The sequence below is a fragment of the Alligator sinensis genome, unplaced genomic scaffold, assembly GCF_000455745.1.
Source record: "Alligator sinensis unplaced genomic scaffold, ASM45574v1 scaffold288_1, whole genome shotgun sequence".
Classification (NCBI taxonomy): domain Eukaryota; kingdom Metazoa; phylum Chordata; order Crocodylia; family Alligatoridae; genus Alligator; species Alligator sinensis.
The window spans coordinates 226,278-242,677 of record NW_005841876.1 but is presented as its reverse complement, the minus strand read 5'-3'; the positions used below and the strand labels follow the sequence as shown (position 1 = coordinate 242,677).

Below are 16,400 nucleotides of genomic sequence, written 5' to 3'. Positions count from 1 at the left end.
TTCTTGTTTGCACTGCAAGAGACACAAGCATAGCTTCTAAAGAAACTGTGGAGAACCCCAACCCTCTAAGAGTGTCCCAACACACCCCGCTCCAAGCATGGAAGTGCTCCAGTTAAGATGCTCCACAGGCATCCATTTGGGGCTGCTCTTGAGACCATGGTTTCTGGCTTTTTTGAGAGCAGTCTCCAAAGATGTCCATGAAGTGGCCCCATCAGCATATTTCCAGGACTGGAGTGTACAAGTTTGAGTTGGTAACTGGGAAGTACTTTGGAGCCATTCTAGCAGGAGCAAGGTGCTGAAAGAGGGCTTGCAGGAGATGTAACATGAGAACAGAAAGTTCTCACAAACTCTTATCCCCTAACCCAGATTACTTCTCAAGTGACTTTTCAACCTCTTGGAACTTAATAGGGAGTGTAAAAGGACTAATAATACTTTCTTCTTTATCTTTTCTGTAGCCCTGACTCCTGCCTCTACAGCCCTGCATCCTACCTCTGTCCCTGCAAAGCATACTAGGCTTCATTAGTAAGAGCATTTTCAGCAGATCAAGGGAAGCGATCATTCCCCCCTATTCTGCACTGGTGAGGACACATCTGGAGTACTGTGTCCAGTTTTGGGCCCCCCACAATAAAAACAAGTTGCAGAGAGTTCAGTGGATGGCAATGAAACTGGTGAGGGGGCTGGGGCACATGACTTCTGAGGAGAGGCTGAGAGAACTGGGATTATTTAACTTGGAGAAGAGAAGACTGAGGTGGGATTTAATAGCAGACTTTAGCTATCAGAAATGTGTTTAGAAAGAGGATAGAGCTGGACTGTTTTCAGTGGTGGCAGATGACAGAAGAAGGGGCAAAGGTCTCCAGTTGCAGCAGGGGAGGTTTAAGTTTGATATTACGAAAAAAACCTCTCTCACTAGAAGGGTGGTGAAGCACTGGAACAGGTTACCTAGAGAGTGGTACAATCTTTATCCTTGGAGGTTTTAAAGGTCCAGATCAACAAAGTCCTGGCAGGAATGATCTAGTTGGGGATGGTCCTACTTTGAGCAGGAGGTTGGACTAGATAACCTCCTGAGGTCCCTTCCAACCCTCATTTTCTATGATTGTATACACATAGACCTGACACTGAGCCCAGGAGAACCCCTGCGAGCAGGCACAGCACCTCCTCTCCCTCTTCCCCTTTCCCTCTCGTGTCACTGTCAGGGGCAGGCAAGCAGCGTGGGGTGGGGAAGGAGGGGTGGGAAAGCTTGCCCATGCCCAGCAGTCCAACCGGTCTCCATGGTGCTGCACATGCTCACGGGGGTTCTCCTGGGCTCAGTGTCAGGTCTGTGTGTGCAGTATGGGGTGTTTCATGACAGGGTTTGTACAGAGTCACAGATGCCTCCTTTCCCTCCTGTACTGCCTGCCAGCAGCTAACAAATACCTGTGACTGACAGACAATGCAGCAGGGGGAGAAGAGCATGGCTGGCAGACAATCAGGGTTGGCCCGGGTGCTCAGTTGTTCTCATAGTTTCCGGCACCCTGGGGAGATGCGGAGCCTGCTGAGAGGCATGCAGGAGCACTCCCAACCTGCTGGCCTCGGCCAATGCAGGCAGCCTGTGAGACCCCCTGCAAAGGACGAATGTGTGATCCGTTTATTCCTGATCTAACCTACGCTGCTTACAGAAAACCACGTAACTTTGATCGATTCTGCCTCGGGCTTTTTGAATGTCTGTACTTAGCCTCACTCTGATGAATGAACAGAATGCCTGTTATCCCAACAGTGCTAATTACCCTGGGGGGAGCACTGTGCTAATGCACCTTTTGGCTAAGAACAAGATCATTTACATTGAGCACATCATTGGCCATCGTCAGTATGAAGTGAGCCAGATGAGACCATGTACAGGCATTACATTTTTGCTAGAGCCTTTCTTCCAGCACAAAACAATGTGTACAACTGTTCAGAGTGTTCTTACAGAAGAATAGCTATTCCACAAAAAACTTCTGCCTCATCAAACCAGGTCTCTGTCCTCACTCCTGCACTAACCTGAATAGCTGTATGCTTCTTTCAGGTGCTGAGGGCCCTCAGTATCCCATAGTTATCTGTTCTCTGTTGCTCTCTCCAAAGGAGAGGAGGGCCATTTTTCTGAGGCTTCCCACCACTTGAGAAGTAATCCTCACCTAGTGCACTCCTCCAGTTCAACCCAGAGGAGTGCAGTAGGAACCAAGCAGGGGTAGACCAGAGGAGTCACATCCCTCATTTCAGACCACACTGCAGAACCAGCAGCCAGTGACTTTTTAAAGTCCCCAAAACATATAAGAATCCAAACCCCCTCTATCCTCCAGCTGATCTCGATTTTTTTGAATGGCTCTGGAAATCAAAAGATCAGGTTCTAGCCCAGGATCAGAGACTTACTTACTGTCTCCATATCCATGTAATACTACTTAGCTATACCTAAATAGGGATATTAGTCAACATTAGCCTGCGGCAGTGAAGCATCAGTGAGGATTGGTTACATATTGCTTATGTAGCTCTTCAAAAAGGTAAAGAACTTTATCATTACCTTCAGTTAGAAGAAAAGTAGATTTGGATCCCTTCACTGATCGCATAGTTCATTTAGGAGGCATGACCTACCCTATACTAACTCCCATATATCCAGCATAGAAAGCACATCAAGAGCTCTGCACTGATTTGCAGTTTGCTCAGTGACTCTTTGGGGACTACTGACGCCTGCTGAATATAGGGAAATCCTGAGATCACTCTAGGTTATTCCAAAGATTATTCCTTTCCTCTCTTCAGCCTCTCAGCTGTTCCAAGCAAAAAAAATACGAAGCAAAGGATGTGGTAAAACTACGAGACAAATCTCTACCTATCACAATTAATGCTGTCAAATTGTCTCTGCAGTTAAATTGTCATTTTAATTTAGGGGTTTAAACCCCTCTCCTTAAACAAAGGAAAAAGTTAATGAAAGAGTTAGTGAAACATAATGTCTAGATTATGAGGTGTCTCAGTAAACCCAATGCACTACTGGTCTAACAAGGATTATATGGCTTCTAGAAGTAATCACCTAGTGCCCAAACTCAAATATCTTGGATCTCTGCCATTCCCCTCAAGTGCTTTTTCAGCCTTCTTCCTTGATTCTTTCCTAAATGAGCTCCATCACCTACTTTATAGGGTTAAAATGGACTTCAAACCCTAGTTTTCTTTTTTGCATTTGAGGGTTTAAGTCAGATATTTCATGTTACTTGACTATAATTTTGTTTGCCTAATTATGCATATGCTTCTTTTCAGGTGCTGCCAGCAATCAGAAAGCATTTGGAATATATGTTTCACCAAATTAAAGGGATGTGGAGATAATCAGAAAGAGGAAAGATTCCCATGGGTTTTATGAGGTTTCTGTCATATGGGATTTGATTGTTTCTTGTTATCTGTGATTTAATTGTTCGGAGTATTATACCTTGCAGCTGTTTTTGAATCTTTAAGAATGAAAAAGGTTGACATTGTTGATGCAGTATCTAATTAAAAGTGATTACACTCATTTCCCCGGAGTGAGCTAGCACTTTGTTTCATTGGTATTTTTAAGAAAAAACAAAAACAAATAAACAAACAAACCCAAGCCCTTTCTTCCTTACTTTTCATATAGGAATTTCTTATGACCTGCTTTTAAGGAGAGACACTTGCATAACTTACCAGGTTATTGAATCCCAAAGCACTCAGAGCTTGTTTTAGGATAGACAATTTTTCTCTATTCTGAGTGTTCACTGTTACTGATGTCTCCTCAGATCCAGATTGATTTAGATACCTGCACAAAGAAAAATGGCACACATTCTTTATACGGCAGGCTTATGAAGGTTGTTAAGTTAAAATGTATCCCTTTGCCTACAAATACCTGAAACACTTCTAAAATGTTTTCAGAAGACTGAACACAGTTCTTTGTGCTCAGCGAGGGAAAGGTAGCTGTGACAGAATGTCTTTACATTCCACATTTCCTTGGGCTCTTGCTCCTTATCGCACGCAGATACTTCCTTGTGACACCTCTGTATATTTGAAAAAATGTGTGGAGTACATTTCTGCCATTTCTGAGGAGGCAGGTAAGATTGCTTAATTTTTGTATGGCTGCTATTTTGAGCTCATAAGCATTATCTTCCAAATAAATATGCAAGGGGATTAATTCCCATCTGTGGCAAACTACAGCTCAGGCACACTGGGAAAAAAAGAGCTTGACAAGTTGCTGATTGTGGTTCCTTCATTCTTAGCCTCATTGTAAGTTAAACCTGAAAGGTCACTTTAACTTTAATCTGTACCACTGAAAACTTTTGTCAGTTGGGAGTAGCAGTCTTGTTCGATCTTTCTCCTCTCCTCCTGTGCCAGATCTTCTTTCCCTTCCATTTTACCTGTCCGTCCTGCCCCTCGTGCATTCCCCTAATACCAAGGGCTTTAATTTCTACCTCTGCTAAGTTTGCAGTGCTGGTGATTCTCTACAAATATGCGTATTTGGGGGTGGGTGCCCTGAAAGATAAATCTCTGGCTACTTAAATTTTACTTTGTTGTACCCAGGAGCTAGAGGAAGTCAGGTCTCTTCAGCCTTATCCTAAGATAATTCAACTGAATAGCATACTTAAAGGGAGATGACCAGGGAAGTAGCCCCAGGTAACAAATTGGGGTGTTGAGCTGCTGTGCTGGCCACCTGGTTTCTGCTGCTAGCAGTACAGCCATTGATTCTACCGAGGGTGCAGAAGTGCCCAGGTATGCCTCTAATTCAACTCACAAACACATGAGTAGAAGAAGTATATACTCAGCACTTCTCAGGATCAGTCATTATATAGTAAGCACGGTTAATATACTGCCTTAAGATCCACAGTAAAAGACAATATGAAGTGCAACAAAGATATCCTAGCACATTATAAATATTCCTGAAAAAAGTGTTCTGTCAAAAAAAACCTAAAACCTTCAGAAATGTAAAAAAGATTACAAAAAATGAAAAAGAACTAACATAAGGACACATCAAATGCATGAAAATATAGCATGTACATTAAGAACTGCAACCTAATTCATGTTCTTAGCTGTAACATATTGTGGGCTACTTATAACACCCGTGGTTAAAGTATTTAAGTGCCTAACTGCCATTAAAATAAATAGGTGTTAAAGACTTAAACACTTTAAAAAATCCAGCCTTTATGACACCTAACTGGAAAAGGCAAAAAGGGGCAGCGCGTTTGCATCTTAGTGATAGGTTCTCTCATAACCATAAAAAAACAGCGCCAGGGTGGCTTGTACTATTGCAGTTTCTGTTCATATTCACATTCCAGTTGGGGTGGACATGAACTTCACATAGTCATCTTACTACTACTAGGAGACTGATAATCCTGGTAGCTCAGAGTGGTGCTTTGTATGAGCACATACAGATTTTAGAAAGATTTACAAATTATTTGCTTTTTGTGGTATTTTAGCAGTTTTTGCCAGGGATTATGAGAGATAATGCTTAGGAAAGAGCATGATGCCATGAAATTTATTGCTGTAATACCTTCACTGCTTGGACAGAAACAGGTAACTTGCCTTAATGAGAGACCAGAAAAAAAGTAACGGGAGAAAATGTGTGCATGGATGTGTGGCACTTCCCACCAAAAGGGCAAACTTCTCAGAGGATATTCCCAATTCACACAATTCCATTTACTAGGATAGACAATTGTTTCCAGCTGCAGGCCAGAATGATCCATCATGAGTCAAAGAAGAGTGGACAGATGGGTGCTAGGATGCAGCCACTGCCATCACTTTTCTCTATGAAGGCATGGGGAGTGTGTCCACAACCAGAGTTTGGTTCCCAGGACAACAGCTGAAGCGAGCCCACAGCCAAGGACCCTGCTGCTGAATGTCACTGATTCAAGTTTGTGTGCCAGATCCAATTATTCTGTGGTCCAAATCCAGGCTACAAGTTGTAGCTTGCCACCCCCTGACCTACAACATGAAGGCTGGACTGCTTTCTTATTGCCTACAATATGGTTAAATCCCCAAATTGAAGGCAATATGGGAATTAAACACCCATGAGGCACTCAGTGTCTTATAGATTTGGGCCCTTATGGCTAGATTTGAAAGTGTTCATCAGCTCCCACTGAGAGCTCAATGCATGCTTTTTCTCTATTTTAGGCACAGTCTTTTTATGCCTATAACTTTAATATTTTAGAAGTTCAGTTAAAGCATATTCTATTTTAATACTCTTAATGCATGAGTTTCAAAAATATGTATTAAAACTGCCAACTCATAATAACTCAGGGTTCAGATTTAGAAGATGCCGAGTTTTTTTTCCCCCCACTGACTTGTGTTCAGCACTTTCTGGAATCCCACTGGGTGCTTCTACATATGCAATTAATGCAAAGCTATAAACTCTGGAGCAGTTTGACCCAAAATAAACTATTCCTGAGCACAGCATCTACACGTGCATCCAGGACAGCAGCAATTTGAGCTGGGGCATAGCAGGCCTGAGCTGGCAAATGGAATGGGGGGTGGTGTCAGGCAGCAGAGGGGCTGGCTGGGGTATAAGGGTGCTGAAAGATAGGTGGAACGCAGGAGTCTGGCCCCCAGCTGGCTGGGCTGACTGGGTACAATTTATGCCCATGGACTAGGGACAGACATTCAAAAAGCCTGAGCCTGAATTGATTCAATCTTTGCAGGTTAGTCTAACCTGGCTAGCCTGAACTGGTTTATAACCAGACAGACACTGTCTCTGGACTGAACCACTACATGACTGCAGTGGTTCAGGCTACAAGCTGGGGGGCGCTAGAGCAGCCTTCTCTTCCATTATATAGTGCTGAGCTGAAGGGGTGTGGTCAGGCCTTGGCAGGACGTTCTGATTAGCTGACATGTTGATTAGTTCAAAAAAGCCCTGAGCTGACACTGTTTTGTCTGCCTTTGTCCTGTCCCAGTGAAATTGGAGACATGCACACACAGACACCTCTCGGCATCAGCTAGCATACCACATGCAAAGGGTCCATGGGGCTGGGGTCTGTGCTGTGGGAGATGGGAGGGAAGGGGCGATTCCTGCTTGTGCAGTGAGAGTGGGTAGGGCAGAGGGAAGCCAGGCAGGACCTGCTGTACCTGCAGGGTCTCTGCTGGAGCTCCAGCCAGGAAGCAGAGGGGAGTAGTCAGCTCTGCTGTGCAGCAAAGAGCCCCACCCAGCCCAGAGAGCATGCTGGGGGCTAAGAACAAGGATCCTGGGGGATTCTGGTTTATCTTAAACCATCAAGGGGTGTGGGACAGACATTGCATAAACCTGTTTGACCCGAATCAGTTAAGTCTGATACTACATTCAACCAGATTTATCTCAAACCGGTTTCATCCATTTTCAAACTGACTTATGTGCACTGAACATCTATGTGTTCTGTTACAAGTTTAAACCAGTATCTGATTGCTTAGACTGGTTTATATGTAATGTCTGTCCCTAGCCATGGTCAATATCTACACATGCGTTCAATCACAGTTAATTACTCTGCCATAAGGTAGTACTGCTATCTTACAGTGGAGTTAATTAGTTTACTGTGGCTAATACTGCCTAATATGTGTAGACAGTGACACTCTACTGCACAGTGAATAAATCTACTCTGCAGTAAAGTACATGCATAGATGCACCCACTTTGTGCAAAGAGTAAATGAAATTTTGAGTTAGATTTATCCAGAGTGAATAAAGTGTAGCAGGTTACTGAAGTCAAAACCAAAACTCATGGTAACTATGATGGGAGCAAAGTTAAGCCAATGATAAATGCTTTAAAAATAGCATCATAAGCACTTGCTGGTTTAGTGGATTGTTCCTCTTAGTAAGGTTCACCCATCAGAAGAGATATTTCATCTTGGGCCCTGGAGTTGCAGACAGGGTATTTTCTAAGGTGTACTTGATTTGGAACTGATTTCTCCAGCTTCACTGTCTGAAGCAGCTAAAATTTTCATTTAGAACATGGTTTAAGGCACACCAATTTTCCAGAACATTGAAGTAACACTGAAGGAAGAGAATCACTGATAATTTATTTTTTAACTATAAAAAAATAGATTATTTACTTTTCCAATATCTAAAATGTTACTTTTATATAGTGTTTATCATTTAGAGCAGTAAGCCTGATCATTTTTATTTGCCTAAACAGTCATATATCATATTTTTTCTAATTCAACCTTTTCTACCTTAGAAACATAGCAACAGGTTGGAAAACAGACACCCCCCTGAACGACTATGTACCCCCATAGAAAAATGGAGCCTCAGAGATGACCCTGAAGATGTAAATGTTCTGAGATACTTTTCAGACATTTCTAGCACATGATTAGACCTAAAAACAAATGTACCATTTCATTATACTAATTTTAAGTGGATGTAAAAACAATACTGAAATGCTAGCAAATAACTGGAGTAGACAAACAAGAACCCCCTTGTTTATCACATCAGTCCATTGAGTGCTTTAAGGAAGATCCATCTCAGTCCTTCTTGTTGAAGCTGTTTTACTCTGTGCAATTACTTATTTGGGCAGGGAAAGAAAACTGTCTGCCTCTATTTTCCAGTAGTTCTGACAGTCCCCAGGGATGTAAAAAAATGCAACTGCAAATCTTGGTCTGAATCGGGCACTAAAGTGACTTGAGCTTGGATCCAAGGAACAGCCTCAACCACTGGCTAATCCAGTTTTACTTATATATCAAATGAAACATTTTGAAAGAAATCTATTTCATTTTGGAACAGAAAAATATGTTGCAATCTCAAGCATTTCTATTAATAAGAAAACATGGAATGGCTAGCTAACTGGACCAGTTTTCTTTTTTTTTCTTTTTTTAAAATAAGCCAACTAAATTATACTATCCAGGAAAAACCTGGTTTGGCTTGAATTTTCAGAATTCTATGGGAAAATCTCACGTTGAATTTGTATTCTTGCTTGAAATAATTCTCGGGAAATATAATTATCATGCACATGAGTCTGTAGCTAGACAAGGTCCCAAACAATGTCAGGGCCAGTATGACTCGAAACATCTCTCTATTGAGAAACTTCTTCCCCTTTTTGTTATTAAGAAGCTGTGCAAGGTTGAGACAGAGGGAAATATCAGAAAGGATGCTAGGTCAAAAATCATGTTCCATTATATTGTTTGATTTATGCTACAGTGAGCAAGTGCAAGGTGGAACTACTAACCAGAATTTCACTAGGCCTTAAGTCAAGTTTGTCACATTCATCCTATATTGGTATAACAAACAGATGTAAATTTAAAGAGAGTCATAATTTTGGCAGATTTGAACCTTTTAGCTGAAGGTGGAAGCTCAGACAAGTAATGTTTACATCTCTGATGAACCTGCGTGTGCAGTTCTAATAATTAACTTCTTTCCACTGAATGTCTGACCATCTGTTTAAATGATAGCATGTCAGCATTTGTGCTGGACAAGCATTCAACAGCAGGCAGCTTATCAGCGCACAAAACAAAATTTAACTATTACAAAAAGAAGAAATTCACTGATCCGCAAAATTGGGTTTATTTAAGAAGACACAATGATCAATAATTATAACATAGTAAAGACACTTTGAGCAAAATATGATGTTGCTTTAGATGGAGACTTGCTTGAAAACAAGAAACAACAAAAACATGTGAAGCATTTTGTTGCTGCTCTTTCTTGTAGTATAATAGCTGTGCTTTGTAACAATTACAAATCTTTTTCTAGATTCCCAAAACAAAAGTTAAAATGTGCTCAAAACATTCTACTATTTCATAAATATTCAATGTTGCTACTTTACAAATGTTTCATGGTATCTTTTTAAAGTTATTTGAAGGAACTCAGATTCCCAAACCTGAATTTTTATAAGTGGGTGCTGTTATATGCCCACAAACATATGCGAGTACTGTTAAAACGTAATTAAATTGTGACCCGTTTGTGAACACTGAATATTAATAGCTACATCATCATCGTCTATTACTACTATTACAACTTACATTGCAATAAAACTTTAAATATGCTCAATGCTTCCAACAGAGAGATGAAAGAAATGTGGATATATTTACTTATGTAAATATGAATTTGTGTGACATTCTGACTTCACATATTTGAAAATTTGAACCAAATTTTAGAGGGTATACTACTTGACAAGGACTTCCTTCATGTTACCACTGTAAGAAGAAAGACTTTTTTCAATTTTTTAGGGTTCCTCTACATGTGCAGGCAAAGGCGCAACAGGATCTAATGGGTAATTAGATACACAGTCATACCTCCTGATATGCTACACATGTATGGCAGGAGGCATGATTATGAGTTCATACATTAGGTCCCATTGAACCTTATTGCCAGTGCAGGGAGAGTCAGATCCTGGGCTCCCCTTGCACCAGCAAGAAACAAGCTCCAACAGCAGGTAGCCCCTGAGGCTGAGTGACTTCCAGCTGTGGGGGCACCCAGTGCACCCCTGGAGCTGGGAGATTCAGCTGCTATAATTTCCCAGGCTCAGGGGTGCATGAATATAAAACGCCCACCCCGCAATAATTAGATTTTATATACTGAAAATGTATAAATTTGTTGTAATTTTCCAGGTATAGAATCTAATTATTAGAAGTTTCCCTTGAATTTGCCCCCCTCCCACTGCTACAGCAGGGAAAATAAATCTGGCAGGTCAGGTAGCCCCTTTTCCCTCTGCTTTCCCTTAACTTTTCCCTCTCCAGCCCCTTCTCCTAATCCTTACTGTCAGACTGTGGTTTCCCTGACCATGGAAGTGGGGAACAACTTTGAAAACACTGACCTCAAAATTAAACATAGCTGTAGTAATATGCATATAGTACACATACACTTAGTTCATTAAGAATTGATACATGTTATCCTGTTTTGAAATTGCTGCACATTTTAGCACAGGTATTCCATAAACACTTCATAAACATATACAACACTTGAGCAACTATTTATATAAAGAACAAAATATGCATGATATTAGTCCACAGCCAAAAAAGCTTGTGATTTACCATATAGTTCATTGGGCTGGACCCCATCAGAATCAAGTGTTTCAAGCCATGGTGACCCCACAAGTCAGCACTGTTCCATATGTGTGTATGCTCCAGATACCCTCCCAAAAATGATCCAAGTGTTAATTAGCCCCCAACTCATGGAACTGGTTATCTTTGTCATGATGAGGCCTGGGATGCTCCAAAAATGTACATGCAGATGGGGTACAGAACAGCCTGGTCCAGCTTCACCTCTCGTGGGTGGGGCTACAGAAATCATATGCAACAGGCCGAGAGAGGGAGCAACAGTGGGTTTCTGGCTGAATAACTTCTGGCCCTGTTTGGTGATGTTTGCCAGATATTTAAGGCTGATGAAGAAACAGGAATGATTGGAAATGGGTGGGAAAGGCACAGCTCAGCTGTGGAAGTGAAGAGAAAATCTAAATGTATGCAATGTTGTGGCTCACCATGACTTGAAAAAGAGTGGGCTTAATGGACAAAACATAAATCTTATTCAGATGCTCAAATGCCTAGTGGTAGGCTCCCATCACCATCTGAATTGCAAGGCCTCTGGGCTTGGGGCTGCCTGCCATGGATTTGGGTGGTGGTTGTAGCTGAAGCTTCAGACTGATGAGTCTGGGAGGTAGGATATTTATTGGTAGTAATGCTACACAGACTCAAATGATTGAGCTCTACTTAGTTGAAATTTGGAACTTAATTGAGAACTGATTTAGACCTGCAAATTAAATTTTATTAAAAACAAACAAAGCCAGTATGTTTGCCCAGTGTGGGCCATATATGACCATGTTTTATAGTCACACTTAGTGTTGGCTGCATTTAATCAGCTTCATGGTTTGTTTCCATCACTGACCGCATGCTGCTTTTGGCAGCATTTTAATGACAGTCATTGTATTTAATGAAGTTTCCTTTTATGCAAGAGGCTCCCCCCCATGCTAACTGGAGAAAAAAAAAATCTCATCTTGTATTCAACTAAATACGGTAATACATTTCTTATAGGAGAAGAGAGTTCTTGTACCTTGCATTCAGAAAATAATATTTGGTAAGGAGCTCAAAGATATTCCTTTTTGCAGTAGTGAGGTTAATAATTTATTAAAAACCGGGTTCAGGGAACATTTCTCTTTGCTTGTGAAATGGAAAAGTGGAAATATGTTTTTACTTTTAGAGGAAAGGATTTTTCTTTTTCCTCTTTAAGATGAAGAGTAATAGAATACCCAGAAGACACAGGATCTTCAGCATTTGCTTGATTAAAGATATACTATTCTTCAGACTGACACCAGAAGGGTAGGCATGTTTACCTTCTCCCAGTTTTCACACTCCACACCCAGAACTGACATGGTGAGCATACTCCACAGTGTCATCCACTGCTGATCTCGAGAGCAGAGGTGGGGAGAGGGTGCTCCTGTAATCTCATCGCCACTGTATTTGTGGAGTGGAACATATAAGGTGGGAATTAATGATTGAGGCTTATTTTTTGGTGGCATTGTTGAGACACTCTACACAGGACCAATGTAGATGTACGATCAACAATTTGTGTTTTTCAGTAAACTCCTCAGTCTAATTCCAAATAAGATTTTTTTAAAAATACACATTCTCCCTCAAAAATCTCAGAGGAAATATGCTTGTATATTTTTTTATTGGAAATGTCTGCCAGGTTTCCTTTTCCTGGAGCTCTTACTGACCTAGAAGCCTATTGATCTTTTGTTGTTTAGATTTCTATAACTGGGTTCACTGCATTATGGAACTTGGGACTGAGATGGTGACTTGACACCTCCAGATTCAAGAGGAATAGGAAGGAGCAGTCATCACTGAGGTACCTGAGAAGAGCCTGTGAGAGCAGTAGGGAATATGTGAACTTTTCCGAAATACACCAGTAATTAAAGTAGCCAACAGAGATTTTGTGTGTGTGTGTGTGTGTGTGTGTGTGTGTGTGTGCACGCGTGCATGTGCAGGCCAGAGATATTCAGTAATCCTACCTATCTTCAAAAAAGGAAAAGGAAAGATGTATCTATTGGGGATGGTCTACAACAGCAGTTCTCAATGAGGATGTCGCAGCACACTAGGGTGCCATGAGATGGCAGGATGTCATCTTGGGGTATTGTAGGATGTCACACAAGAGCAACATAGTTATGTGTGCAAACCATGGATAACCTTGAGAGGGTCCAGAGGAGGGCCACTTGTATGATTAGGGGCCTCTAAGATAGGTCCTATGAGGAGAGGTTGAGGGACCTGCATCTCTACAGCCTCCATAAGAGAAGGCCGAGAGGGGATTTGGTGGCTGTCTACAAATTTGCCGGGGGAAGAGGGGAAGGGCAACAAGGAACATGAGGTATTTAGTTTACCAGGGTGCCCCTTGGAGTAACTAGAAACAATGACCACAAATTGACAGAGAGCAGATTTAGACTAGACATTAGGAAGAACTTATTTACAGTAAGGGTTACCAGAATCTGGAATGGGCTTCCAAGTGAGGTGGTGCTCTCCCCTATCTTGGGGGTCTTTAAGAAGAGATTGGAAAAACACCACTCTTTCCTGCCCAGGGCAGGGGGTTGGACTCTATGATCTGCTGAGGTCCCCTCCAATCCTGAAAATCTATGAAATCTATGAGGAGCTAGGTTTTGTGCCCAAGTAACCCACTGCTAATTTTGCTGAGTAAAGGAAGTTATCTAAATGCAGCTACCCCTATTTATAAAGGGCTACTGTTACATGAGTAAAGCACTTAGTTATGTCTTTTAATCATGCGATGAAACAGTTTTATTTGGTTTTGTTTTTATACTGAACAAATTTGACACTTCATTCTAAAAATCCCTGTCAGACTCTTTCTTGTAAGTCTCTAAATTCTCATATACAGAAATGAATTATGATAAGTAAAGGTCATTTTCACTTGTTTTTTTTTTCCATATCATGCTGTGACTACATGCAAGCCTCTATCACATGATAATTTTCCAAAAGTTCTTTGCACTCTCCTGTCAAAGCAATTCAGAAAACAGAATGAAGTAATGTTTTTTCAAAGATCTTTATTATCCTAGATAAGAGTTCCTGTCCCCACTCAAAGAGGTGCCCAAATTCTTTTAAATTCCACTGACAGAGTAAATAGAAAAATTGGTTCATTGTTTGTTTTTCATGACCTAGTTCATGAGCCCCTCAGTTTTGTAGGCCACTGGCAGGAAAGTGTACCTGTAGTTCACATAACAAAATCATCTTGGTTTTATCCTAGAAAAGAGCATATCATTTTGACTGAATGGGTTCATATAAATCTATATAAAGTCTTTCAGACACTTGTGGGCTTGAAAAGGTTTTTATTATGACTTGACCTTAATTAAAATGGGTCAGTAACAAACATAAGGTTATCTTGCCTGCGCTAATTTCTATGAAATATTGTACCTAGTTGCACTGATTGCTCTAAAAGTAAATACAATGTGTGAGCAATGGCATAACATAATACCCAGTGATGGAAATCGACAAGACAAGACAATAGATAAGACAATTTTTGGTATCAAATTTATAGGCAGTGTTAAGTAAGATAACATCTTTATGTGATTCAGGCCCTAATTCAGCAAAACACACGGTATTGCCTTTAGCCCATGCTTGATTGATTTTAGTTTCCCATTGGAATCAACAGAACCTAAACACAAGCTTAAGCATATGTATGTTTGAGACCAATGTCAATAAAACAGGCCTTCTGCTCCACAGTAATGACAGGACATTTACTTTGAAGCAGTATAAAGGTCTTGGAATTTAGGGTAGGAACAGATGTCACATTTGTGCTGCTATAACAATTTTTATGGCAGCACAAATGGTGAAGAAATATATGTCTCTACCTTTTGCCATGCCACATCAGTTACTAATAAATTCTGCTGTTAGTCTGGAGCTGCCCACACTTGTGTTCCATGCTGGATCGGTGCGTCAAGGACTTGACGGGCCCAATCCTGAACCTCTGGGGGAGGATCTGGTCCCTGAAGCCCTTGAAGCAGGTGCCTGGTTTTTCCTGATTATAGAGATGCCTGGGCTGTATCTCTGTAAGTGGGGAAAGTCGGGGTTCCCTACTTATGGAGACCAGCCCCAGGACCCCCAGGGGCACATCTCTGTAAGCAGGGAAAGTCTGCATAGGTCCTGGCATGGAGTAACAGGACTCAGGGAATCCCAGGTACCCTGTGCCTCTATACTAGAACCCGTGTCACCCTGGGTCTCTGTGCTGGGTCCACATTGGCCTGTGTCTCATGCAGAGGCACAGGTCAGCTCAAGTCCTGGCACAGGGAAGTGTATAAGCTGGGTAGTCCCCAGTTCCCCATGTCTCCATGCTGGGACACACACTGTGTGAAGCATGAGTCAGCCTGGGTCCCAGCCTGGTAGGCACTGGGCATTCACCATCTCCCATGCCAGGACATGTGCTGACCTGTGCCTCCACTTGAAGCATGTGGGTTGGTGCTGGTCCCAGCAAGTTATCACAGTTAATTTCTATTTCAATTGAAGGGAAATTTTCAATATCTCAGATATCATTATGGAGACAATTCTTGGCAACTTTTAACTTTTAATGGAGACCCTGTACAGCCAGTATGCTAAAAGGAGGAAAATAAGGAAATCACAGTATTCTTATTGTTTTAGACTATACTACTAACACTGCTGCATATCATTAAACACATGTTGAGTCTCTAAAACTGACCACATTTTAGCTATAAGTAAAATCATGCCTATGTATGCTTTTTGAAATCCTAACGACTTTAGTTAGAGAAAATGACCATGGACTTCAAGAGTACTTTTACCTGAGTAATGACAATGGAGAGACTTTTTAAAAGTGTTTTGAAAGATGTTGGGATTTAAAGGTACATATAAATGTATGATATTATTTAAAAAAAATAAATACAATGCACAGGTCACCAATCCATACCACATTCACAGTCACAGAATAAGAGATTTCAACAAATACTTTTATTTCTTCAGACTTATCATGTGAATATGAGGGGACAATGTACTCTGTTTTGTGGGGGAAAGCTGCCTTGCACTTAGTACTGTTTGATATGCAAACAGAAATGAGATAAGGACAAAACAAAACAGTTAACATCAATAAAGGCAACGACATTTACAGAACATGATAATGAACAGCTTCTGGCTTTTTTCTTTCAGAGAAGGGGCCATATTTTTACTGTCTCTTTTCCTTTGTGCTGTCCTTTTCAACCTAACCTATGAACTAATTTTACATTCTCTAAATCTTGTAAACATTGAGATGAAATTACTTCAAACTGTTCAGTAATACAAATATCTACTAATGACCAGAATAATGTCACAAAAAACTTATTTTAAAAAAAATGTAGCCTTTTTAATGTCAATCAGCAAAACACTAGCATAAAATTCATAAATTAAACATTGCAGACCGTGTCTGTGATGTTCATGGAATGGCTCTTGCTTTTATTATTCTAAACTGACAATGTTGCATGGAAAAAAAATCTGTTTTCTGTTCACATTAGTCACTACACTGATCA

At 41.0% G+C, this 16,400-nt stretch overlaps 1 protein-coding gene across 1 annotated transcript in view; it reads right to left on the bottom strand.

Annotated features, from left to right (window-relative positions):
• Positions 1-16,400, bottom strand: part of MYO16 (myosin XVI) — a 418,223-nt gene that overhangs the window by 210,006 nt on the left and 191,817 nt on the right. Inside the window, exon 14 of the mRNA XM_006017262.3 lies at positions 3,661-3,772. Coding sequence (XP_006017324.1) covers positions 3,661-3,772 — 112 coding nt within the window. The remainder of the gene's footprint in view (positions 1-3,660; positions 3,773-16,400) is intronic.